At 47.7% G+C, this 27,449-nt stretch overlaps 1 protein-coding gene across 5 annotated transcripts; it reads right to left on the reverse strand.

The window, feature by feature from the left end:
- Positions 1-1,207: 1,207 nt before the first annotated feature.
- On the reverse strand, positions 1,208-17,929 carry SLC2A9 (solute carrier family 2 member 9). Of its 5 annotated transcripts, XM_082611333.1 has the most exons (7): positions 17,712-17,929; positions 16,568-16,824; positions 13,052-13,164; positions 12,463-12,614; positions 6,454-6,553; positions 4,176-4,353; positions 1,208-2,634 (listed from the first exon to the last, which is right to left on the reverse strand). In XM_082611333.1, the coding sequence occupies exons 5-7, from the start codon at positions 6,514-6,516 to the stop codon at positions 2,381-2,383; spliced, it is 495 nt and encodes a 164-aa protein (XP_082467459.1). In that variant the 5' UTR covers positions 6,517-6,553; positions 12,463-12,614; positions 13,052-13,164; positions 16,568-16,824; positions 17,712-17,929; the 3' UTR covers positions 1,208-2,380. The 5 variants fall into 5 exon arrangements, with proteins under 5 accessions (XP_082467459.1, XP_082467460.1, XP_082467458.1 ...); XM_082611334.1 differs by lacking the exon at positions 13,052-13,164; XM_082611332.1 differs by lacking the exon at positions 17,712-17,929 and adding an exon at positions 17,563-17,647 and having other exon boundaries at positions 12,463-13,164.
- Between the last annotated feature and the right edge of the window lie 9,520 nt (positions 17,930-27,449).

Here is a 27,449-nt window from a genome sequence, read left to right on the forward strand (position 1 = left end):
AGTTCCCTATAAGGCTGAGTATGCTCTGAATCAGTGTCCAATATGGTGCTGTTTCTCCCATAGCACAAATTCACGGGTCCAGGAATCAAGGGGTGGAAATGGGAGTGGTGTCACTCACTATTACCCCTAGTGATCCCCTAGCAAATTGTTTGTTTCCTGTTCCTGCAGCCTTATGCTCTGCTGGCTTAGGAGTCTGAGTTCCAGGAGGAGGAATCCTTCCACCAGGATGTACAATAATGATTCCACTGAGACTGTCACCTGGCCACTTTGGGCTCCTTGTGCCCCTGAATCAACAAGCAAACAGTAAAAGGGACATACTGAGCTGTCCAGGGTGATTGATTCAGACCACCAAGGGGAAATTGGATGACTGTTCCACAGTGGAGGTAAGGGAGAGTATCTGGAAACAGGAGATCCCTTAGGGCATCATTAGTATTACCAAGCCCTGTGATTAAGGGTCATGAAAAACGATAACAACCCAATTGTCACTGGACTAATAATGGCCCAGATCCTTCAGGAAAGAAGGTTTGGGTCACCCTACCAGATAAAGAACCAGGACCAGCTGAGGTGTTTGCTGAAGGCCAAGGGAATACAAAAAGTGGAAGAAGGTAGTGATAATACCAGCTATGACCATAGGACCAGTTACAGAATGAAGATTGTAATTATCATGAGTATTTCCTCACTTTATGAACAGGTTTATGTTTCTCTCCATAGATCTAACAATAACTTTGTTTTCTTTCTTTTATTTCCTCACCATGTAACATAAGATGTATTGTCTTTGTATCATAGTACTTAAGTATTGTTAATTTGACCTCATAGCATTTCAGTTATGAAGAATCAAGGAGAAGAGTAAACATCACTCAAGGACTTTACCTCCTCTTCTGGAGAAGGGGTTAGTGAACTTTTGGTTGAACATAGGATAGTTCTATCATGTTAGGCAGATTTATGACCTTGTTATGGTCTTTGGAGTCTGAGTATGATTTAAAGAGATGCATATAGGTGCCAAGTTGACAAGTGGTGGACTTGTGATGTTTAATTTTGTGTGTCAACTTGACCGGATCATGGGGTGCCCAGATATTTGGTTAAACATTATTTCTGGGGTGTGTCTGCAAGGGTAATTTGGATGGAATTAGTATTTGAATTGGTAGACTGAGTAAAGCAGATTGCCCTTCCCAGTGTGGGTGGGAATCCAATCTACTGAGGGCCTGAATAGAGCTAAAAGGTGGAGAAAGGGAGGATTTGCTCCCAGCCTAATGGCTGAGCTAGGACACTGATCTCCAGCCCTTGGGCTGGGACTTACACCATCAGCACTTCTCTTCTCAGGCCTTCAGACCTGGAGTAGAACTCATACCACTTGTTACCCTGGTTCTCAGGCCTTTGGTTTTCTTGGGTCTCCAGCTTTCATGTGGCAGATTGTGGGACTTCTCAACCTCTGTAATTGTGTGAACCAATTCCTCATAATAAATTACATATATACATATATATATATATATATATTTTTTTTCCTGTTCTTCCAAAGAACCCTAATACATTGTCTTTCAGGTAAATCTCTTCTAAGATTGGCAAACATAAAGCATGTGTGATACTCTCACTCTGTACCTGTGGCAGACATCACTAATCAATCACAGTGTTCCTTTCCTCCAAGCTTAGGTTAAACTTCAGAAGCATTCTTAACATTGTTTTTTTCAACTGAACAGTGTTAAATTTGCAGTCCCTGCCTCAGCTTCTGGGAAGTTACTTCTTATGTCTGCGTCTCTAGGTCTTCCACATATTGATCCACTTTATGCCCTCTGTGAGCACATCTGATACTCAGAGGTGAAGATATTTCTGGAGCCCCATGGGACATCCTGGGAGAGATGGGACCTGGAGGGTGGTGGGTTGGTATCAGCCTCTCCTGAGTCTGAGATCCACAAGGTAGAGCTAAAGATTGGAAACAGGCATTTATTAGGAGGTATGAAAACCTTCATCCAGGATCAAAGCCAAGGGTCCTTGGATGCTTCAGGATCCAGGTTGAGGGTGGCTCAAGGCTATTTCTGGCAGAGCTGGGACTGGAAGCTCAGTCTGGATTTCTAGTCCATCGAGTCCTCTGTCAGACTAGATTGTTATTCTTTGAGAAAGCATTCAAATGTTATTTCCCCAATTTCATTTTGAAACCATGGGGTAAGTCATGAAGAAAGCAGCCCATGGATCTCTACAGAAGAATGCTGGGTCCACTAAAACATAGGGTGATTCTTTCCAGCTGCCAGAAGAGTTTGGGGGATTCAGCTGTGAATAAACCCCAAATGGCTGCCATGTTAGATTAGCAAAGGTTTATTTTTAAATACTTAGTAGTGTTAAACTTGCAGGGGACTCTTCCATTTCCAAAAATGGTGAGATCATCCATTCAGACAATCCTCTTTTTGACACAATTCTCCAGTGTGGAGGAGGAGTCCGGTTCAGGCCTTCCATTTGTTTTATCATCAGTTATAGCTGAGTCAATTTTCTTCTCTGGTGGGTAGGCCTTGTTCCTTTTGGCAAATGCCTGGCTGATTTCTGCATGGGTTTTGTTTTTGGTCTCAGGCAGGAAAAAATACAAATAGAGAGCACCTGCAAGGAGACTGCGGCAAAGACCAGGAAACAGTAGGTGTCCAGACTTTTCTGTGGGAAGGCAGAGACAAAAAACATCAGAAAGACAATTGCTAAATTGGCTGTGAAACCATCTCTGGGCTGATTTTTTTTTAATAGTTTCCCATTCATGTATCAATGTTCCTGGATAAAACACTGCAGGTGTGAGGCTGGCTCTATGGGCAAATGTGCCTTATAAATGTCTACATGAGATGTTCTCACATGAGACACAAATGAATCAGCTTCAAACCCTGGTAAAGATGAGGAAATGGCAGTTTTTATTTATTTTGAAAACAAGGCATATAAAAATTACTCATCATGAAAGCAAAATGTGATACTGAATGTTATCCTAAGTTCATATTTACCATTAACCACATTCTTCCTCCCTCCAATATACACAGGAGAAAAGTTCAATGTCAAAAGGGAAGTGAAATTCCCCAGTTCATAAAAAATTTCCAGAGCATAGGCTAGGCCAAGATAACACCATTTTTTCTAATATGCAAAAGATTTAACTCACTGCTGCTCTGAGACATACGGCTTCTTACAAATAAGAGAGACTAGAAAAAGAGAGAAATGTTGAATGCAATCACTTTACTTTATGTATCCTGATTATAGCACTGGAATGACCCTGCCCACTGCACTAGACCTTGAGCTTCTCCATGACTCAGTCAGCTCTGTAGCTCCTGTTCCTATCCAGTGCCTGGCTCATAGTAGTTGATCAATAAATGTTTGTTAAATAAAAGGCTTTATAGGTTCCAGCTGTCAGGGCTGTGCCTTTTTCATTTAACAAATGTCTACTGATTCAAAGATAAGGTGACACTGTCTTTGAATGATACTTCACAGCAAGCGATATCTTGATTTTAGTCAATTACATGCTATTCTTTGATTTGACGAACATTTAATTTTGGAATAAGACATAGTGTTGAAGAACTTGATCTCTGGATCACATCCTAGATGCACCATGTACTGAATCTGAGGCTCTTTGTGCCTCAGTTTCCACCGTTGTAAAATGAGGATAATAATGATAGTTATAAGTTGTTGTGTGAATTAAATGTGGCATTGCCCTGTAGAGGTCATAGAGCAGTCCTGGATGGAGTAAAGAGTCCACACCTGGGAGCACTTGGCTGGGAGGGCATGTGCCTTCCCACTTGTCCACAGAGATTCCATGAGTGGAACAGAGAAGGGAGGGGGTGGGCTCTATAGTCAGTTGGATAGAATTCAAATACTGGCTCCATCACTTACATGATGTGTCAACACTTAAGATGTGCCATTTAGGATAGAACTTCAATGCACTGATTGAAGTTTCCTCATTTCTAACATGGTGATCTATACCACATATTGGTTTAAAGATGAAGTGAGATATATTCAATGTGGCTTTCAACATCTCCACTTGTATGCTGAATGTGCATCTTGACTTACCAAGTCCCAATGGAGCCTTTAAACCTGCTCCTGCTCTGGTCTTCCCGGCCTCTGTTGATGGCCCCTCCATCCTGTCATTTGCTTAAGCCAACCAAACACTTATCTTTATCTCTCACACCCACATCTGATATATCAGGAAATCATGTCAGCTCTACCTTGACATATATTCTGAATCCGAGCACTTGTTACCACTTCTACTGTTACCATTTTGGTAACAAAATGCAAGCTATCATCATCTCTGCGTTGGATTGTTAGTATAGCTTCCCAACAGATTTCCCTGCTTCTCCTGTGTCCCGGCTTAAGATTATTCTCAAGAGAGAAGCCACAGTGATTCTGTTGAGCAAAGGACAGAGCGTGTCACTCCTCTGCTCCAAATGCACCATGACATCCCAAGGCAGGTGAGCAAAGCCCAAGTCCCTTCCACAGCCTCTAAGCCCAGCACCCACATGGCCCCCTTACTTCTCTGACCACCCTCTCCCACTCTCTTTCTCTGCTCCCACTACACTGCCTTTCTGACACTCCTCCAATATCCTCAGGATCTTTGCACATGCTCTTCCCTTTTCCTGGAATAATCTTCTTCTACATGTCTGCACATCCTGCTTTCCCACTCCCCTTCATCTCGGCTTTCTTTCTCAGAGAAGTTCTCTCTGACCTCTGTTTCTAAGGGCTCCCCCAGCTCTCCACTTATTCTGCTTCATTGTTCTTTAAACTATTCACCGCTACCCAGCAGGGAAGCGTCACTTGTTTATTAAACCTCTCCCTGACCAGGTGGTAAGCTGCCCGAGGACAGGAGTTGTTATTTTTCTTGTATTTCCAGAACAAACGTATGGACACCAAGGGGGGGAAAGTGGTGGGGGGTGGTGGTGGTGGTGGTGGGATGAATTGGGAGAGTGGGATTGACATGTATACACTAATATGTATAAAATGGATAACTAATAAAAACCTGCTGTATAAAAAATAAAATAAAATTCAAAAAAAATCTGGATGTAAGTTGAATAAAAATGCCAATTTTCACTGAAGAATAAAATAAATCGTTTCATTAGGTTTGTGAAATTTACCTCGCAAATAAAAGAAACCAGTCTAGCTACTACTCTTGGCATGATTAGCAATTAAATTATGAATTTATTTGGAATCAAGAATAAAGAGAATATAGGCTGAGGTTTTTAGTACAAATAAAACTTTTGTCCTTGTAAAAAAAAAAAAATTCACATGGTGTCCTAAGCCTTTTTTGAATTCCCAGGGCCTTCTTCCCACCCGGCTCAGAGAAGGGGCCCAGTAGATACTTCTGGAACTGAACTCAAACTCTCCCCTGGGTGAAATCCTGAGACTAAGTTGGCTTGGATAACATGAAAACTTTCTACCAAAGAGAGAGTAGGAAAAAAGGGGAATTTTCTACTGAATATCATTTGAGCAGAATGTTTGCAATGACTTCACCCCTTCCTTCCTCACACCCAGTGCCTAGACAGTGGAGCCTTGGCTCAACCTAAGATGAGCACCAAGAAAAAGATACTGTGTCCACTTGGAGGGAATCTCTGTCTGCTTAGCCTGGGTCTTCAGGGTCCCTGGGGCCCCTGAGACAGGTGGCTTGACCCCTCTGGACCGCCAGCTCACACCTATGTGATGGGGATGGGGATGCTTAGCTGCCATTTCACACTCCCCAGGGAATTTGGTAAATACACTTGTATTGATCTTTGTCTTGCTAAATACAGGTTTATTACAAATATGGACACATCTTCTTCTGAGTCCTGGTTGCCTCCACATCCATCACGGGACACGAGGCACAGATGGGCCTGTGTTCGAGATCAGCTGCACCTTAAACTAGCTACGTAGCTTTGGACACGTGGCTTCAGCCTTTTTTGAGCCTCAGTTTCTCGCCTGTAAAATGGGGGTAGTGATGCCTCCACTACAGTGTAGCCAGGAGAATGGAATGAGAGACCTATGTAAGGTCTGGCACAGAGCAGGCACTGTTTGGCTGCTGGTTTTGAATCTGGTTTAAAGAGAGGGTCCAAGGAGTCCTGAGGAAGGAGAGGGACTTTCTAAGTGCCAAGGACTTCCTGGAGGAGGGGGCACATGGACTGGGCCTTGCAGAGGGTTGGGTTTCAGTGTTTCCTTATCATTATCACCTTCAACATCAATGTCCTCTTGCTGAGAAATGACGTTTGGAATGGAGACCACCCCTCAGTCTGAAAGGTCACCACAGATAGTATCACCATCAACCAGAGTACATCAGCAGCAGCAGCCTGTGCCTCACCGTATACAATTTACAATTCACAAGGGTCCTTCCTGCATAACTTTGCTTCCAGCCTCTGCTCCTTCTCTGCCTGATCTCACCTCAACATCCCTTCCCCTGGGAGAAGGGAGGGTGCCAGGAGGGACTGCCCCAGGGTCACCTGAACACTCCTACAAGGGAGACATAGGGAGACCAGGACTAACCAATTTCTTTTTCTCCAAGTCGCTTTCTTTGTTATCTGCTGGGTTCTTTTCCCTGAGCTTCATGGTTAGTTTTCAGCTTTTGGGCTGGGCTTTTTTGTTCCTGAAAAAGAGAAAAAAGGAAGAAACCATTAGACCGACACTTGCTGTCACAGTTCAGGAACCCAGGGGAGAGTCCCTGGTGAGGACATCAGGATGGGGGTCCCAGCTCCCCCAGAGACCTGGGTGCTCCTCTCTGGCCTTGGTTTCTCCACTTGCGAGATGGTCAGGTTGGACCACTTCTCTGTTTTCCTACATATGCCACATCACTTATCAAGTACAGGCCCTTCCCCACAACATCCTCATTCAGAAGGTCACTCTTACAGTGGGACATGCTTTGGAAACCTTAGACTTTCTGTCCCAAAGATGTGAAAATAAAAGCAGTGCAAATTCAAACAAAGTGCCAATCTGCCCTGTCAAATTGGACACAGATACCGAAATTATAACCCAATTCACTGCCACAACAGAAGTGGAAAACTGTACAGCTTCTCTGGAGTTTGGAAATATGTTTCTAGAGCCATAAGAATATTTAGGTCCTTTGGCCCAATGACTCCATTTATAAATAGCCTAAAGCAGTAATAACAATGTGTGAAGATTTAAGCCTGAGATGGTCATTGCAGCATTTTTCGTGGTAGAAAAATGGTCTTCACAATAGGACAAAATATCTAAGAGTAAGGTTTAAAGTGATGAAACTCATGCACCACTTTAAAACTAATGTTAAAGAGGAATATTTAATGTCATTGGAAACTGCTCATAATATATTCTTACTTGATAGGAGGAAGATATATAAAAGAATATACATTAGTCAACATTTAAAATAGGTATACTGGCTTCCCTGGTGGCGCAGTGGTTAAGAATCCTCCTGCCAATGCAGGGGACACGGGTTCGAGCCCTGATCCGGGAAGATCCCACATGCCACGGAGCAACTAAGCCCGTGCGCCACAACTACTGAGCTTGCGCTCTAGAGCCCGCGAGCCACAGCTACTGAAGCCCACGTGCCTAGAGCCCATGCTCTGCAACAAGAGAATGTACCTCAATGAGAAGCCCGCACACCACAACGTAGAGCAGCCCCCGCTCACCACAACTATAGAAAGCCCGGGCGCATCAACGAAGACCCAGTGTAGCCAAATAAATAAATAAATAAATAAATAAAGTAAAATAGGTGTACTTATTAATAGAGTCATACTATTAAACAATATATGTACTTAAACTATGTCCATGTGCTTTTTAATTTAAAATTAAGAGTGAAATAAAATGTTCATACATTAAATTATTTATTAAGCCCCTGGTATCTAGGTTATGGGGATGCGATCTTGAGCAAGACAGACCTTGCCCTCCCCTTATGGAGCATAAATTCTGGGAGAGGAGACAGTTTAGGAAGAGCATATGGGCTGCTCATGGGGCATATGGAAGGTAAGTGGCCTGGCCCAGCACGGGATGGGGGAGTAGTGGGAGATGAACTGCAGAGATGAGCAGGGGACAGATCGCATATTTCTGTGCATAGAAAATAGACTTCCTAGAAGCAGCACAGCATAATAACAATTACCCCTTGGCCGTGGTTATCTTAGCCAATTTTTTTTTTTTTTTTTTTTTTGCAGTACACGGGCCTCTCACTGTTGTGGCCTTTCCCGTTGTGGAGCACAGGCTCCGGACGCGCAGGCCCAGTGGCCATGGCTCATGGGCCCAGCCGCTCCGCGGCATGTGGGATCTTCCCGGACTGGGGCACGAACCCACGTCCCCTGCATCGGCAGGCAGACTCTCAACCACTGCACCACCAGGGAAGCCCTTAGCCAATTTTTAAACCTGATTTGTTTTCCTACAGTTTTCCAAGTTTCTACACTGAAATTATCCAACAAAAACCAACCACTTCTACAACTGGAGAAACAAGCTTTTAGAATTTCTTCAAATTAAAAAGAAACAGTTTTTTTTTTGAAGAATTAAGCCCTTAAGATCTCAAGGAGCCAAGTAGACTTAAAAACTACAATCGTGGAAGAATACACAGTTCTTATACGATGACGGGCTGTGAGGTCCAAAGTCATGTAAGCTGGCCTGACAGAATGACAGTTGGTCACACGTGAGCGTGACATTCGAGGCCCTCCACCGAGGGAACCGCCCCTCTCCCTCCAGCATACGCCCAGGGACATGCCACGCACTTGACCTCTGTGTTCAGGCCATTCTGGCTGTTTCCTAGGCTGGCCCCTGGCCTGGAGTGCCTCTCCTCCTGTCCTTGTCTCACCTTCAAGGCTCACCTACTCTGCTTGTCCATCTATTCCTTCCAGAAAATCGGAATCACTTTGTCCTGTGCATCCCCTAGCTCATCACATTAGTCTCGCGGAAGCCAGACTGTACCAGCTGACTGTTCTCTTATCTGTGTCCTTGCCAGTGACCATGACTTCCTCCTGAGCGTTCATTTTATGTAGCAGCTCATCAAAGCCATGGTGCCCAGTTGTGTGGTCGGACACTAAGAGAATGGGCGAGATGTTGCCGGTAGTTTTTAGGTATGACTCACATTTACAATCAGTTGACTTTAAGTTGATGACCCTCCATAATGTGGGTGAGCCTCATCCAATTAACTGAAGGCCTTAAGAGCAAAGACTAAGGTGCCTGAAGAGGAAGGAACTCAGTATCAAGATGACAACATAGAAATCCTGCCTGAGTTTCTAGACTTGAGACCAAGGCTGCAACATCAAGTCTTGCCAGAATTTCTAGCCTGTGGGCTTGCCCTATGGGTCTGGGGCTTGCCAACCCCATGATCATGCAAGTCAATTCCTTAAAAGCTTTCTCTCTTTATTCTTCTATCAATATCTCTATCTATCTATCTATCTATCTATCTATCTATCTATCTATCTATCCATACATCCTGTCAGTTCTGTTTCTCTAGAGAACACTGCCTGATACATGCCTCACACTACAGGATCACAGCTGACCCATCTCTGTGCCCACAGAGTCTGACAGTGACTGGCTTGAGACGAGCATAGTAAACAGAATGGGTGGCTGGGGTGGAAGAGAGGAGTCAGAATGGGATCAGATGAGATGGGATGGGACCAAGGGAGCCAGAATGATGGTATCCATGGCCACCACCTGTTGAGTTCCAGAGACTGCCTTCCCATTCTAGTTTATGTGAATGGCTATCACCACATGACTCCAGGGAGCACCAATTACACAGGTGACATTGTCAAAGTCCCCCTGGAGTTATGCAACATGGGGGTCCTGCGGGTACCCAAGGATGAAGATGGTCTCCAAACAATCAAGCAAGAGTCTGATTTGAAAAGGCATGAGCCGAGTGGAAAGAGCAAAGCTATACCGGAGTCAGAAACCTGCCAGTCTTGGTTTTGCCACCGTGACCCAGGACAAGTTACTTAACCTCTGGGTCTGTTTCTTTATCAGTCAATGGATGATTGTTATCATTCTCTCATGTCATGATTGTTAGATGAGGGAATGTACATAAAAGGCCTGGGGAGATGCCTGGCAAATCTGTGGTGTCTAAGTAATGGCAACCATCATTCATTGAGCTGGAGAAGACTCAGAAAGCAACAGATATGGGGATGGGAGGAAATAAAGAATTCTCTTTAGGAAACGTGTGGCTGAGACATTTGTGTGACATCCAAGTACAAATATCACTCTGGCAGTTGGAAATAAGAGCGGTGCTCAAGAAACGGTCTGGGCTGGAGATAAATTAATGACAATTAACACCATGGGATTAGATAAGTCACCCAGGGACAGACTGTAGAAAAAGACTCCTAAGGAACTCCGACCAGGAAAGAGCAGATGGGGGACAGAAGACAGCAAAGGGGACTGAGTCGGAGAAAGCAGGGAGAGTGAACTCTGGCAGGAGAACTTTAAGAGGATGTGAGTGGTCAGCTGTGTGCATATGGCTCAGGGGTCAAGGAAGAAGAGCTAAGAGTGTCCAGGGCATGTGGCCACATGGAGGCCATAGGGAAGTATAAGTCAGGGGGTTGGGGAGAGCCTGGACCATCTGGAGGAGGAGATGGATCTTCCTAGAACTTTGGCCTCAAGGAGGAGCAGAGAAGGGGGTGGGCAGTGGGTGTGGAATCAGAGGACGGAACTTGGGTGAAGCATGGGCAGGATGCAGGTTTGGAAGTGGGGAGATGGGAGACTTCTGTCCAATGGTGTCCATATTCTCAGTGAAGCACAAGGCCAAGCAACTAACTGAAGGGGCAGGAAGGTTTGTGAAACTGAGAAATTGCCACCGGGGACCTCTGGGGAGCAGCCTTAAAAACCAAGCCTGGTTGGGCTGTAGGAGGGTGTGGACGGTCCATTCCCAGCTTGGTCCTGGGGAAGGAAGATGTGGGTCTCGGAGCACTGGGGGTTCATGAGGGAGGGACAGAGGGTGAGTGGCAGGCATGGTGAGGCAGTTAAGGGAGGGTGGAAGCTTCCCCTGGGGGCTTAGATTGCAGAACAACTGAGAGAAGATGGGATCCAAGCTGTGATCAGAGGGTGGCTCTTGTGAGGATGTGTCCAAAACTGGAACCACCTAGAACTGATGGTCAGAGCTGATGAACGGTTCCAGATGAGGAGGAAGGAGTGAGAACAGACATGGGTGGGAGAAGAGAAGGCAGCAAGTGGACACTAACTAATCACAACCTGTGTTAAATCCTTCCGTGGGTACAACTAGGGCGAGGGGGCACAGGAGCAGGATGCAGGAAGCGGTGTGCTCAGAAGATCCAACACGAGAGGTTGAATAAATCTTCTACACTGAGAGAGGTGAGTTGTGCCTGAGGCCAAGGATGCAGAGGTATTTGTTCATTCTTCCCAGAAAACATGTTGCAAAGGAGAAATTTTGCTGGTACCAGGAGGATGTGTGTGTGGGGTGTGGGTTGTGCTTCCTTTGGGGTCAAAGCCAGCTCTGACCTTCTACTCCCTGGTCAGAGAGGGTTGTTAAGTCCATAAGGACCCACTGCCCAGGGTTGCTCTCTATAGCAGAAGCCTGAGACTGTGTGCCTCTCATGCAGAGGCCACCACGGAGCTGAGAATGACGCCATGTCCCCAGGACATCACGTCACAGGGGGAAGCTGCCGCCTGTGCAGTGCAAGGCCAAGTGCAGATGGCTCGCATCCGAGGCAGCATGGAGTCATGGGTTCAAATCCCAGCTCTATAGCTCGCTAGCTGTGTGCCTTGGGGAAGTTACTTGACCTCTCTGTACCTCTGTTTCTTTATGTCAGGTAGGGAATAATAATAGGACCTGCCTCATAGGGCTCCCATGAGGATTAATTGAATCAGTGTATGTGAAGAACATAGTAAATGCTAAAGGATCATGAGCCATCGGCATCACCACAGGCTCCTGGGAGATCTCATGGAACGAACGGTGTCTTTGAACGGGTTCAGAGGAAAAAGGAGGGGGACCCACTTGGTGTTTGACTAGAGAATGTTAAACCGCCTCAAAATAATCTTCTAGGCTTAAATAGAATAATATCAATAACATAACATAGTATAACATAAATATAAGCCCAGCGCATGGGGTTCCAAAAAATGCTAGCTCCTGTCTTTTGAATCTGTGGTAACAATACTAATATTGCTGCTACTCAAGTCTAACACCCTGCCAGTGCCCATCATTGTGGCCTAAAAGGTCGGACTGCTGCTGTTCCCATTGGTGAACAGCCACGTGCTGAGGCCCCAGGGGCCCACCTGCCACAATCCAGCAGCTATAGGCAACAGGACTCTGATCCTGACAATTTGACTGGGCCCACTTAGGCTGTACCTAGGGTTAAATGCTTAGAAAATCACCTCTCCTGTACTTCTGCTGCTGCTCCTTATAATAAAACCTTCAGGGGCACCGTGTGTTGGATGCTTTAACTGGCCATGTTAGAGGCAAAGCAAGCTGGGCTTGGAGAAGTATCTTTTCCCACCCAAGCCACCACAGAGGTGGGATCTGAGCCCAGACCCCTTGAAGTCGGTCCTGTCCTCATGAGCCTGCGTTGAGCGTAAGGATGCAAGTGAAGAAAAGGCACCCACCTGCATCAGTGCAGCACAAAATGTCAGCAGACAGCGAAGGCGGATGTCTTCTCCCAAAGCGGCTCCAGCGGACGGCAGCCACCTCCCTGAACTGTCTGGAGTCGTGGCCTTCTGTCCTGTCCACCCCGAGATGTGGCCCTGCTGACAGAGCCCTGTGGGCCCAGCGAGTCGCTGGCTGACAGCTCTGAGCAGAAAATGCCACACATGCCCTGGCCCCAGTTCTCTGCCCAACACTTCACAGTGACTTTATTCTTAATTTTCAGGGTGAATTCTCTGCTGACTTTGGCATGGAGCTAAAGCTAACTTAAAGGAATGTGGAAAATAGGGCAGCTAGGAAGAAGGGGAGGGGTGGGAAAAAAGAAGGGGAAGGGAGGAGGGGAGTATTGGCTGCCTTTGGAATAAGGACCACACCATAATCGATTTCATTTTTATATAAACATTTGTCAGAACCACGCTACGCACTCCAAGTGCATTTCTCACTTCATCTTCACCTAGTTGATTTTCATATCCCTCAATTTTTAAATCTCTTGCCCAAGCTGCTCTGTAAGTCTTGGTAATTCCTGAAATGGTCCCCAAAGCCAATCCAAACCTGTGAGCCTGACTTCCCTGTTTCCTGGAGCTTCCTCAGCCCGTTCCCCATCTAGAGAGCAAACAGAAGATGCTTCATGAATAGAATGGCTCCCGGTAGAATCGGATATAAGCCTGGGAAATTGTGAAAGAAAGCGGCATTAATGACTAAAAGGCATCCAGCGGCTACTGTAAACATTCTGTGATGGCAATCTTGACAAGCGATAAATGATTAACATCGAGCTACTGATGGCTAGCTCAGATTATTAAAAACGTGCCCAGGGGCTTCCCTGGTGGCGCAGTGGTTGAGAGTCCGCCTGCCGATGCAGGGGACACGGGTTCGTGCCCTGGTTCGGAAGGATCCCACATGCCGCGGAGCGGCTGGGCCCGTGAGCCATGGCTGCTGGGTCTGCGTGTCCGGAGCCTGTGCTCTGCAATGGGAGAGGCCACAACAGTGAGAGGCCCGTGTACCGCCAAAAAAAAAAAAAAACGTGCCCAGCTGTGGGTCAGCAAGTTCTGGCCTGGGAGTCCAAGGCAGAGGTACCCTGGTGAAGTCACTGCTGACTGCCCTAGGGTGTCAACTCCCTTCTGGATAACAGTGTAGGACCAACCTGCCCGGGCAGCTGTGATGAAGGTCAGTAAAATGACACGCAAGAGTTGTAAAGCAAAACACAAAGGAATGCAGGTTGATCGAGTCTGAAGCCCAGAGGAGCAGGATGAGGGGTCAACTCTTGCTGCTTTGTCGATGGAGGAGTAAAATCAGCCCGTGGTGAAATACACAAGAGCCGTCACTTGGGAAGTGCTGCTCCCATGGTCACAGCCATTGCTGTTATTTTATGAATGCACGCTGTCCTCCTGACCTCTCTCTAGCTCAAAAGTGATGCAGGTGTGCTAATCTTACTCTTTTTCAGCACCAGGAGATAGATGGAGGGCTGGAGTGGCAGAGATATGTGAGGGAGAGAGGTGAGGGGCTAAGAGCGTTGCTGGGCGGCTGGGACTAGATCCAAGCTCAGCCAAGGGCATCAACAGCCTCCTTCTGAGCAGCTCACAGAGAGAGGTGAGGGCGTGGGAAGTGATGCATGGTTTTGGGGTGAAGCACAGAGAGATGGGTGCCCAGGAGTCTCACCCACCTCGGGAAAGGAACCCTGCGCCTGGCTCAGGCATGAATTCAGGCCCTGGGAAACAGTGCTGTCTTGGGAGCCTGGAAAAGCCCATCCAATTCCCTTGGCATCCATTGGAAGCAACCGGGCAACCTCCTCATGGCTAATCCCATTTCCCCAGTGCCTTGTTGTTGACAAAGGAGGGCTGGAGAGCAGGAGGAAATCACCTCATCCCTGGAGACACCTACTCAAGGTGTCTTTATCAACCGACCTCTGATGCCTGCACAGCCCTCACGCTAGAGAGATGACATTTCTGTGTCTGGGTGGCTTCAGCTGTACTTTAGGACATGCAGGCACACCAAGAAAAGGCTGTGGAGCGAGGGGATTGCTTTCCCAGGCTTTTCAAACCTTCCACAATTACCCAGCTGGCGCCCACCCCTCCTTTCCCCAAGCAGTCACCCAAACTCTCTCTTGACATCTTTTTTGCTGTAATAAATCATTCTCAGGTGCCAGGACAATTCAACCATTGGTTTAGCAGCATCTAGATAAAAAGTATAAGATGATGACAGAGCCTGAGATTTGATGTCATACCTCAAATCCCAACTGCTGCTCCCCAGCATGTCTCATGGGACAAGTCACCTCTCTGCAAAGTGGGGATAAGGGAATAATCACCTCAAGGTCACGTCCAGACCAAATGAGATGCAAGGGTATATACCTAGGAATGGAATTGCTGTATCAAATGGTAATTCTGTGTTTATTTCTTGAGAAACACCAAACTATTTTCCACAGTGGCTAAACCAGTTTACATTCCCACTAATCACTCCCGGGTGTATACCTTTGAAATGGCCTGCAATGTAGCAAGCTCCAGGTAAATATTTGCTATTGCAGTTACTGTTGAGAAATCTCTTTATCGCTCATTATTTTTATTCTGTTCCTTTATTTATTCTTTTACAAATGTCTACGGAGCTCCTACTGTGAGGCCAATACAGTGCTAGATGCTGAGAAGGCTGCAAAGAAGGAAAAACCTGTCAGGAAATTCACAGTCTAATCAGAAGGATGAGCCACTGGAAGGGACCTACTTTTAGTGAGCACCTACTATGTTCCAGGCACTGGTTAGGCATAGCCTCATCTAATTCGAAGAACAGCCCCTGAGCTCTTGTTATCTCCATTCTACGGCTGAGCCTGCTGGGTTTCAGAGGTCACCCCACTTACCCAATGCACCACGTCTTGTGTATGAGAACTGACGCTTTTAAAGCGAGACCACCCTCTCTGTCTGCCCTGACACCTGTTCACTGCTGCTGTGTGGGCAAGGCCCTCACCAGAGAGAACAAGTCCATCAGGGTGAGACCTTGATGTCAGACACCTTTCTCTTCTTTCTTTTTTGACAGCCCAGCATCCAGACAGACTTCTCACTTGGGAGCACCTCCCATTTGTGGGTCTTATGGGCGCATCCCTCTCACCTTCTCAAAAATTTCCTTCTTTCCAGCAATTATCTCATTTCAATAGCATCAATTTCTCCCTCTCTCTTAGGTCATCCCAGGCTCTGTACAAAAACGTCTTAATGTCACTAATTAAAAAACAAAAACAAAACTAACTGTTGGCAAGGATGTGGAGAGATTGGAGCCCTTGTACATTGCTAGTGGGGATGTAAACCGGTTCAGCCATGGTGGAACATAGTTTGATGGTTTCTCAAAAAATAAACGTAGAATTACCATATGACCCAGCCATTCCACACCTAGGTCTATAACCAAGAGAACTGAAAACAGGTGTTCATACAAAAACTTGTACATGAAAGCTCATAGCAGTTCTATTCACAATGGCTAAAAGGTGGAAACAGCCCAAATATCCGTCAACAAATGAAAAGATAAGCAATTGTGGTCTCTCCATAAAATTGAATGTTATTCAGCCAAAGAAAGAAATGAAGTTCTGACATGTTTTACAATGTAGAAACTTGAACCATCATGCTAAGTGAAAAAAAAGCTAGATTTGGAAGGTCAACTGTTGTATGATACCATTTAAATTAAATGTCCAGAAGAGGCAAATCTACAGAGGCTGAAAGCAGATTAGTAGTTGCCTGGGGCCAGGGGAGGAGGCGATTGGGGAGCAGCTATTAATGGGTCAAGGGGTTGCTTTTTGGATGGTGAAAATGTTTTGGATCTAGACAGACGTGGTGGTTGCACAATATTGTGAATGTACTAAATGCCACTGAACTGTTCATTTTTTTTTTTTTGGCACCGCAGGGCATGTGGGATCCTAGTTCCTGTACCAGGGATCAAAACCGAGCCCCCTGCAGTGGAAGCACAGAGTCCTAACCACTGGACCGCCAGGGAAGTCCCTGAATTGTTCACTTTAAAATGGTTAATTTTATGTTAAGTGAATTTCACCTCAATTAAAAAAAACCAAAACCTCCCCTTGACCCCATGATCTCCCACTCCCACCTGTTTCCTTGGTCTTGTTACAGGAACTCACTGTGTCATTTTCATTTCTCTCCTCAGCTCCTGCCCATGGGGTTTTTGACCCACTGCACCTCTCAATCATCCAAAGTCAGTAGTCAATTCCCTGTAACCTCCCAGCAGCTTTGGTGAAGTTGATCACTCCTCTTCCTTCTGGGTCCTTCTACAAACTTCCTTGTCCCATCTTCCAGCCAACATGCCTCGACTTAGTTACCATTTTGAAATAAATTAAAATTTTCAACCTGTTTTAAAAAAAAAAAAAGGTGGAATGGAATGTTCTAAATTCAGACCCTCCTCCCTACTCATCAGTTTGGTTTCAGTAGGCAGATCAAGGCTTTGGCATCCATAGGGACCCAGCTTCAAACCCTGACCCTGCCGCCCACCAGCTGTGTGACCTTAAGCAACTCAGCTACCCTCTCTGAGTTCAGCTTCCTTACCTGTATCGTAAACAGCATGTCCCATAAAAACATGTGTGGGGAACAGTAGCCATGTGTGGACATGACACTCAACACCCAGCAGAGACTCATAAATTGTACCTAGTTTTTAACATCTCTACATCAATCTTTCATAAAATTCAGAGGGTCCGGATTAGATGTCAAAGAAAGGCTGTGGACCAGACATGGTCAGCTCAGATCCTGCTGAGACCTGGAGGCTCACCCAAGCCCCTTCCCTGAGCTTGCTGGGTTGTTCCCGCCTCACTGGCCGCCCTCCATGTTCTTCTGGGGCCTCCCCTTCCCCTCGCCCTCTTCTTTCTGCACTTGCCCCCTGGTCCCCTGGGTGCCTCTGATCCCATCTCTACACTGGGGAGTCCTGTAACAGGGAAGAGCCAAATCTGACTACATGTTGGACCTGTTTCTTTGACTTTAACCTTTGTTTTCCACTGCTTTTGTTCACTACAAGAATACTGTCTGTACACAATGACCTGCCTCGGGGAACCCTGCCCCTCTGCCTGAATGGTAAACCGAAGTGTCTTTGTTCACCTGTGGATGGCTACAAGCAAGAAGAAATGAACACATCTGCTCCCTGAGGCTGGCCATTCCAGGGGACATTTGCAAATCTTATGGCCTTTTTACTTTACTTCCTCATCTCCTCCCCCTCTCCGTTCTATAAAAGAAACTGGCATCCAAACCCCGATAAGATGGTTCTTCTGAGACATTAGTCTGCCATCTTCTTGGTCTGCCGGCAGCCGTATTCCACACCTCTTATCTCCCATTTATTGGCCTGTCGTGCGCCAGCCGTATTCCACACCTCATCTCCCATTTATTGGCCTGTCGTGCGGCAGGCAGAGCAAGCTTGGACTCATTTTACAGTCCCGCGTTTTACGTCACCAGCCCAGACCTGTGTCTCACGTTCCTGTCCAGAGCACATCGTCACTCGGATACCAAATGGAATGAAGCTGGCAAGGGGCTGGGTCAGTTCCTGGCAGAGCAAGGACTTGAAGACAGTCATGTGCCTGAGGCCAGAGCGGTCCCCCTGGGCTGCACTCAGTTACTCCCTCCACTAGAATGAATAATCCGAGTCTCAAACTCACTATGTCGGAACCTGCTCCCCTACAGTCTTCCCTTCCAGGTAAACGGCATCACTGTTCTACCTGCGGTCCACGCCCCACCTCACCCCTGAGATCTACCCAGGATCTGACCACTTCTCTTCATCATCTCCCGACCCTCTCAGGGTTATGTCCTCGGCTCTTAGCAAGGTCCACAGGCTCTGACCCTCACCGACTCATACCCGACCCATGTCCCCACCCTCTCTTCCCCCTTCCCCTCCACTCTGGCCAGCTGGACCCCTTGGTGTCCTCAAGCAAGTCTAGTACACGCTTGTCTCAGGACCTTTGGTACCTGCTGTTCTTCTGCCGAGAACACCCTGCCTCAGATTCCCAAAGGGCTCCCTGCTCACTTCCCTCTGGTCTCCACTCAAATAGGACCCACTGGAGAGGACCCCTGACCTCCTGATACTAAGTGCAGCCCACATAATCAACGCCTCCTTTCTGTCTACCCTAGCCCTTTACTTTTGGAATGGCGCCCATCACCACCTGGTGAATAGTTACCTGTTTGTTGATCCGTGTCCTCCAACAGGAACCTGTAGCCCAGAGAGCTGGGATTTGGTTTTCTGTGCTGGCCACTCCTCGCCTCCCCGCTCTGGTCCTCCACCTTCTCTGCCCTGCTCCTGCCCTGGCTGGCCTGCTCTCTTGCAACTGGCTGCCAGCCCAGCAGTAGATGAGGGGTGTGAAGAGAAGGAGTTGGGGGCGCTTCTTCCCCTCTCCCTCCCTGCTCTGTTCAGTGGCTCTGGTAACAGCTACATCCTCAGCTCCAGCTGCCCCAGGCGGCCCACCCTCCAAGGCTCTCAACCAGCTCCGCAAACACTGCTCCTTCCCCGCCCTCGCACTTGGGCTGACGGCTTCCTGCTGTCCCTTGTTTGTTCCTTTCCCTCTGCCCGGGCCTCTGTAAGTCCTCCCTTCACCATCTGGGGTGGATTTTGATTCCTCCTGAAACCCTAGCCCTGCCAGCCTGTCACATCCTCTGCTGTGTCCAGCACCTAGGACACTGTTCCGAAAGTAGTGGGTGCTCAATAAACATTCTTCACAATGAATTAGCTAATGAATTAATTAGCAGAAGAATGAATGGAAGGAAATCAATATGCTATTTAAAAGAATGAATAGATAAACGGATGGAGCAAAGCATTTTGTTTCCTTGAAAGAAAAAATGAGTTAAGCAGATGAGTTAGCTTTCATGGAAGCATAAATGGAAAAAAAAAAAAAAGTGAACAGAATCCCTGGGTTTCTCTGAATTGTGCGCTCAGTGGACCACTGAGCCTGCCTGTCTCCTCCATTGGCTCTCACCCTGAAGGTTAAGATTACAGGAACGTCCTCCCAGGCAGATGCATACAGAGTCTGAAATCCCCTTGACGTTGGAGCCCCAGCTGCCAACCCCACCTTTCCAGCCTGGTGAGGTCTGGAGAAGCCAAGTGCTCCCTCTGGGGAGAGGCAAAGGGGCAGAGCACGGGAGGGGCAGAATCAAGGCCGACACCAGCTGATGTCACTGTTGGGCCCAGGCCTGCGGACCCTGTCCAACTTTTACAGCCCTGACCCTGCTCCCGGGGCTATAAACGTCCCAGCAGCAGTGCAGGGGGCTCATTCCCTGAGGAGCAGCCACAGGTGAAGCTGCACATGGACACCTATTCGCTGCGTGTTGCCAAGCAAGCTCTCCTCTGGGAAAGAAATCCCTCGGTCCATTCATTCATTCATTCATTCGCTTACTCGGTCATTTATTCAACAGAGGTTTCCCTGGGACTTACTAAGAGGCAGGCCCTTGGTGAGTTGCTGGGATACAGAAATGAATCAGATAAAGTCCCTCCTGGAAGGAGCTGGCACTCATAGGAGGGAGACAGATGCACAGCAGAGAAGTGTAACAGTGCGGAAACTGTCCGTCTGTCCATCCATCCAGCAGACATGCACTGTATGTGCATGTGGTCCAGGCACTGTTCCAGGTGCTGGGATGGAGCAATGAAAAAACACAGCAAAAATTCCTGTCCTCGTGGAGCTGACATTCAGGGAGGGAAAGAGATCGTAAATAAAACACATAAGTAGATGATGCAGTATATTAGAATGTGAGAGATGCCATGGGGAAAAAAATCACTAAAGGAGGGAGATGGGAGTGTAGGGTGGTGGGGATAAGGAGATAGCAAAATTTTAAAAGATGGTTCTGGAAGGCATCCCTGCAAAGGTGACATCTGAACAAAGACTTGAAGGAAGGGAGAGGTTGAGCCACCTGGAGCACTGGGCTGTGTGTTGTAATTGTCAAAGACACAAGGGGCTAACTATCCCCGCAGCCCAGAGGGAAAAGCTCTCTGGGTGGGAAGGAAAAGAGATTTCCAGCAGAAGGACAGCTGAGGGAGAAGGGCCAAAAGGGCGAGTAGCTACCGGAGTGTAGACTGAGGGGGTGGGGAGAGTGACAGGAGATCTTTCCAGAGAGGTCGGTGAGACAGGAAGATGGGATGAACCCAGTTGCTTGGACTGGGTCCTGTTGGCAAGGGATTTGCTTTGAGTAGTGGGATGGTGAGCGATAGAGAGATTAAGATGCTGATACTAGACCACTAAACCAGCTTCAAACCCCAGCTCCACCACTGGCTCTGTGACATTGGCAAGTCACTTAACCTCTCTGAGCCTCAGTTTCTTCCCTATCTGTAAAAGACAAGAGTCACAGAACCCACTTCACAGGACCAAGTGTCTTAGAACTGTGTCTGCATCATTTATTCCTCTGAAAGAGCACGGAGGGGCCGGGCCAGCCTGGAGGAAGGGAGGCGCATTTGAGAGTTTGCAAGGTCTTTGATCACGTGTCCTAGAGCAGGACGTTTGTATGTAAAGGTGATTTATCCCTTTGCTCGATGCCTGATTCCTAAGCACTAGCCATCTTCCAGGCAACATGCTGGAGATACAGACATGGATCTGCCCTCTTGGGTTTGCAATCTGGGTGTAGGGGTATGGATTCCAACATGCACAATCCAGGGTAGGCTTGCATAGCGTGTGGAGTCAAGGGGCAAAGCCTGACTCTGAAAAAACCTAGAACACCAGAGAGGGCAGCAACAGCATGACTTCGGTCACTGCCACCACCTGGAGAGTTCCTTAAAAACAGATTTCTGGCCCCCACCCAGACCCACTGATTCTGAAAACCCAATGGGAGGGTCTAATAAACTATCATTCAATGTGCCCAGGTAATTCTAATTATCAGCAAAATTGGCAAATGCTGATCCAACACAACCCCCTCTTTTTGCAGACAGGAAGCGTGGCGTCCAGAGGCTTGCCCGAGGATGAGCCGCCAGGGTATAGCCGAGGCAAGGCTGGAAATCAGAGTCCTCGCATCCCCATCTGCATTCATTTCCTAGGGCTGCATGACAAAGCACCACACACTGGGTGGCTTAAAATCACAGACGTGTCCTCTCACACTTCTAGAGGCTAGAAGTCTGAGACCAAGGTGTCAGCAGGGCAAGGCTGTTCTCTCTTGAAGGATCCAGGGAGCATCTGTCCTGTGCCTTTCTCTCACCTGCTGGTGTCGCTCGCCATCCTTGGCTTATAGCCAAACAACTTAACTCTGTCTCCATCCTCACCTGGCCTTCTCCATGTATGTCCCCTTCTTGTAAAGACATAGGTCATCTTGGATTAGGGCCCACCCTACTGCAGTGTGACTTTATCTTAACTAATTCCACCTGCAATGACCCTATTTCCAAATTAAGTTCACATTCTGAGATACTTGGGGTTAGGACTTCAACATCTCTTTTGGGAGACATGGTTCAACCTGCAACACCTTCAAGGCTTGTGCATTCCTCCCGCTGACATATTTAATGGTTATGAGCCTCCTAATTCTGGGAAGATCTCAGGGTACTGACACTAAAATAAAACGGATAAAACAAGACTAAGGTAATAAGAAATAATGAATAAGTAATAAAACGGAAGAGGGGACATAATTGTAACAGATGCTTGGGCTAGAGACGGTTTGAAGCCACTGATGACTCAGGTTCACTCTGAGTGTCTGGACTCCTGACTCCCCATGGGAGCTATCTTTACAGGAATGTGGCCAGGCGTCTGGAAGGGACCCCTTCAAGCAAAGGGAAAGTTGATGATGTGAGAGTGTGTCTTCTGGACCTTCTGAACTTAAAGATGTTACCCCCAAGCCTGTTTCAAACGTTGTTCTAGAAAATGGATGAGATAATGCAAATTAAATAACTGGGGTAAATAACATTTTTATAAATCATTGCAACTTACAAAACTTTTTCATGTTTGTTAGCAGAGATAATCTTCCCCAGAATTTTGTGGGGTGGATGGACTCACACCTTACACTCACGATGAAAGACTGAAGGACAGAGAGGTAAGTCAAGGCCACAAAGTGAGTTGTAAATGAGTCACAGCTAAACCAGGCTTCTTGGCTCTCAACCCAGGCCTCTCCCCCCTATTTCCCCCATGTCAGCAAGGCTTTAATGCTCCCCAGCACTCTTTGCATGCTCAGTCTGCAAAGTCATCATAGTCAATCAATCAATAAGTGTGTAAGTAAATGGCTATATTCAATTAAAATATCATACATTCTGGTTACTACTTAATTGACATTATCTCATCTGTTTTCAACAAGCTATGAAATAGCCTAAGCAGACATCAGCTCCAAGGCTGGAATAAAGTCACAGGCCACCACCATCCCAGCCCTGTGGGGTTCTTGTACTGGATGGCACTCAGAGAAGATGCTAGAAGGAACAGAGGCCGCTCCCGGCCCCCATTACGGGCTCCAACCTCCCCTCCAACATAGCTTCCTTCCAGCTAAGAAAGACCACCACTTCCTGGAGAGTTCTCAAGCCAGAGTACATGGGGCTGAATTGACTTGAAAGGATCCTTTAACGGTATTGAAGAGAGCTGCTGAAATGAATAGGCTGGGCTCTGTAGCTAAGCTGGAGTTTGTAACCCAAGCAAAGATGGAAGTCAATACGTATTACATTTGTCCTTTGACAAGCAGTGGATTGTTATTATTAGGAGCTTATCCTGTGCTAGACCCTCAAATAAATTTGAATTTCATCCTCCCGATCGTCCTGCAAGAAGCCTTTTTTTTTTTTGCGGTACGTGAGCCTCTCACTGTTGTGGCCTCTCCCGTTGCGGAGCACAGGCTCCGGACACGCAGGCTCAGCAGCCATGGCTCACGGGCCTAGCCGCTCCGCGGCATGTGGGATCTTCCCAGACCGGGGCACGAACCCGTGTCCCCTGCATCGGCAGACAGACTCTCAACCACTGAGCCACCAGGGAAGCCCAAGAATCCATTTTTTGATGAACACGCAGAGACACAGAGAGATGAAGTGGCTTGCCTGCTGTCAAAGAGCGGAATTGTGTGTTCTGCTGCCTTTGTGTGTAGCCTTTTGCCAGGGGTGTCACCCTGGTGCAGAGGCGTCCCTCTTCAGTCAACCTCTCCAAGTACTTCCTGGGACCAGGCTGCAGGCACAGCAGGGAGTACGTAGGTATGGAATTCTCCAGATGTTCACACCTGTATCTTCTGGGCAGGAAATATTGAGGTACTAGATGTGGAAAATTACTCACCATCCTGCAGGTTTCCGCCCAGGAAACACTCCTGCCAAATGCACCCTTGAACCATGCTCCTGCATTGGGCATTCGTGCTGCTTCTCTGTCTCCCTCCTGTCCTAGGGACTCAGGTTGGACTTGTTCAGAGAAGCCTTACCTCCTGCATTTAGCGCAGAGTTTCCCCAGAAAACCCCTCAGTGCACCCAGAACTGCAGCCTCTGTGCCCCTCACTGCCCTGGGGTGGACATTGGCTCAACACCTCCCAGAAGTCAAAGCGTGATTGGCTGGCATCGACTGGCCAGCATCCTCCCTGCTCTGCTATTTGGCAGACCGTGGAGTATCTCCCTTTTTTCTGAGCAAGGCCTTGACCTTTATAAAATGAATGGTTCCTAAGTGCCCTCTGAAGGACCAGGACCAGGGCCAGGTTGGCTGGTGAGAACAGGGATTTTTCCAAGCCTGCCCCTTGGGATTCTGATTTAATGGATCAGGGATGGGGCATGGCATCTGAAATTTAACAAGTACCCACTCCACTTCACCCCACCCCATCCTGAATGATCCTGATGTGCAGCCTTCAAGCAAATCATCAGCTTTGAATGTTTCCCAAACTTCAGCCTTAGTTGGCTGCCTTGATGATGTGTTACTTTTTTTTTTTTGCGGTACGCGGGCCTCTCACTGTTGTGGCCTCTCCCATTGCGGAGCACAGGCTCTGGACGCGCAGGCTCAGCGACCATGGCTCACAGGCCCAGCCACTCCGCGGCATGTGGGATCCTCCCAGACTGGGGCACGAACCCGTGTCCCCTGCATCGGTAGGCAGACTCTCAACCACTGTGCCACCAGGGAAGCCCCGATGGTGTGTTACCTTAAGCAGAGTTATTTATATTTTGTACCCAGCTTTGCCCTAAGACAGTGGTTCTCACCCTGGCTGTTCATTAATACCCCTTGGGGAGTGTTATATAAAACCCAAAGCCCCTCTGAGCTGGAGCATTTTAAAACCTCCCTGGGCAGTTGTAAGGTATGGTCAGGGTTGAGGACCACAGCCTTAAGTATGATATGCATGGAATCTACTAGATATTGAAACATATGCATAAATGCTAACATAAGAGCACGCTCTTCCACAACAAACCAAAAAGCATCCTGGGTTCCGTGCTTTGAGAAACCCTGGCAGAGGTCGCTATCATGCCTATTTTACAGATTTGGAAACTGAGGCTTAGAGGCTCCCAAATGCTGACTCTTCTAGAATTAGGACGTTACTTGCAGAGAATTCAATTTCAGCCACCCAACTCTAAACATCATGCTTTTTCTGCCCGGTCAGGGGCAGAGAAGTGAGTGGTCCTACCTTCCAGTGGGGTGGGATTGAGGGGTGATGGGACTCACTCTGTGTACCAGTTTGGAACACAGGCTAAGATGAGTTCTCCAAAAGACCCACCTTGGGAATCAAGTGTGTTCAGATGTATGCAGAACTCTGCAAAGAGTCTGGCTTTACCATGCTCACCTCGTGATTAATTCCCTCTGGTTTCTTCTGAGATTAGTAAAAAGGAATAAAGTTTTACTACTATCAGAGAAGCCAAGCTCTAATCAGCATTAGAAGGATCAGATTTGTCATGATTCCATCGTTTGTGTGGCTCATAGGCTGGCCCGTGACCTTTAGTTCCTGGCAAAGCCTAATTACAGGAAAACTGTGCTCAGTTTGAAAACTGGCTGCCTGTTTACTGATCCAATCTAATTAGCTTCATATTCCCTGACCAGTTCAAGAACAATGAGCTGCATCTTTTGTTCACCAAAGTGAGTAAGGAGGCCTCCCTGTTCCCGGGCAGCCCAAGGCAGCTGTATTTATAGTCTGATTCTTCAAGGGAACACAAAATCCCCATCTTGATGGGCACAGTAGGAAGCCGGAAGGGATTTCCCAAATTATTTTTTTTCCTAAAGACAACGAGTGCTTCTGATTACAAAATCCTAGCATATCAGTCCTAGCCATGATGCGATCAGAAGAATCATGTTACAGACTTCCCTTTTAGAAATGAGGTCAGAAAGGGCTCAGAGGGACATGCTGGTTAGCAGAAGTGGAAGGGGATGATGCTGCGTGTCCTGAGGCTGACTTCATTCTAGATTCTGAGCACTGTGGATGCTGAGATGAATAAGGCTTAACTCCTGTCCCCTAGGAATGAGCTATGGATGGGGAAGTGGGTCACAGACATGACGGAAGTTTCCAGCATATTCTAACAGAGGCAGAGGTGGGACGCCAGAGAGGAGACATGTGGCTGTGTTGTTTGATGTTTACCCATTCTTGTATTCATTTATTCACTCACTCATTCATTCATTCATTCATTCACAGTATGTACCAAGCATCTATTGCATGTCGGGACCACGCTGTTCAAGGCATCATGGACCCAGAGCTGAACAAGGCAGAGAAAGTCCCTGTCCTCCTGGCCCTTCACACAGTGGCTAATCAGACAGGAAACAAGCATGCGCTTGAATGGATGTTTAGGTACAATTATGGAAAACTCTAGAAAGTGGTGTAAGGTGGTATGAGAGAGAACATCGGGATTCTGACCTAAACTGAAGAGTGAGAATTAACCCCACGTGGACATAGGTGGGGTTGGCAGTGGGGCCTGGTGAAAGGAGCAGCGGGCAGTGGGGGCCGGGGCTGGGAGGGGCTAGTGTGTGAGGGTGTGAGAGACCAGCGTGGCTGGAGCCACAGCCGTGGGGTTGGGCAAGTCCTGCCTTGGAGACGAGGTTAGGGAGGCGGGGTTGCATCCTGAGAACAAAGTATTGAAGGTTTCTACATTTAGGTGGGGGGTTGAGGGAGACAATGAGGCAGGCTCTTACAGAGGCCTCTCGGGCAGCGCATGTTGCTGGGCCATTAGCGTTGGGGGGAGATTCGAGGATGGTGACCGAGTGGAAGCAGGAAGACCCAATCTGGTCCATACAAGGGGTGATGGAGGCTTGGACCAGAGTGAGGCTAGGAGCTGTGGACGACTCGTGACGTGGTTCCAGGGACCACAGGAGACCACCCGTGCTGAGGCCCGCACACAAAGCCTGGTCCACGGGAACGGGAGACCTGGCTTAGCCCGTCCTGCCCTCAGACCGTGCCGGACAGGCGACCGTTACCCTCCTTCAAGCTCTCCAGGAAGCCTCAAAGGAAGACAGCGCAGCACTGTGGGTGGCGGAGGGACTTTGGCTTCGGAGACATACTGAGCAGTTCTGATTCTGCTGACTTAGCTGTGTGACCCTGGGCGAGTTGTGTAAACACGCTGAGCCATGATTTCCACTTCGAGAAAGGAAATGGGAACCTCTCTCTGCAGGTCGAGGGCTGCAGCAAATGAAGATGCGGTGAGTCAGGCCCTGAGGGGCAGCTCGCTAAACCTTAGCCCCCTCCCTCCATCTTTTGTAGCACATATTTCTCTCTCCATCCTCTTCCAGGGCTAAAGAGTCTCTGAAAATCTAACTCAACTTCCTCTTCTTGTCCTGTGCTCCGTGAAAATCAAATTTCTGCTCTTAATGGTTTATTATAACTGCCTTGAGTCTGTGACGTTGGAAGATATTACTGGAAAGAACTAAGATGGTTTGTCTTGCAATAGATGGGATAAACAAGTGAGATGCTTCATTGTGCCAGGCCGCTCTGTCCACCAGCCCAGGTCTCCTCACCAGCCTGGCTCTGTCAGACACCTATCTACCCATCCCTGGACTGCTTCCTTCTGTCTCAGAGGGCTTCCAGGCAGATGCTGGGTGTATCCGAAACACCCACCTCCCTCTGTTCTGCTTCTTTGCATCATACTCATCTCTTAAAGCTCAACCCAAGTCTTGCCTTTTCTAAGAAAT

The sequence above is a fragment of the Mesoplodon mirus genome, assembly GCF_964341445.2.
Source record: "Mesoplodon mirus genome assembly, chromosome: 2".
Lineage (NCBI taxonomy): Eukaryota > Metazoa > Chordata > Mammalia > Artiodactyla > Ziphiidae > Mesoplodon > Mesoplodon mirus.

Coding starts and splice junctions, on each gene's coding strand:
- SLC2A9 (XM_082611335.1), bottom strand. CDS start 6,516: ATGAAGCTCAGGGAAAAGAACCCAGCAGATAACAAAGAAAGCGACTTG. Junction 4,354..6,453: donor ACTTGGAGAAAAAGAAATTG/GTTAGTCCTGGT, acceptor TTTGCTCAACAG/AATCACTGTGGCTTCTCTCT. Junction 2,635..4,175: donor GATTCAGAATATATGTCAAG/GTAGAGCTGACA, acceptor GCCTTCCCACAG/AAAAGTCTGGACACCTACTG.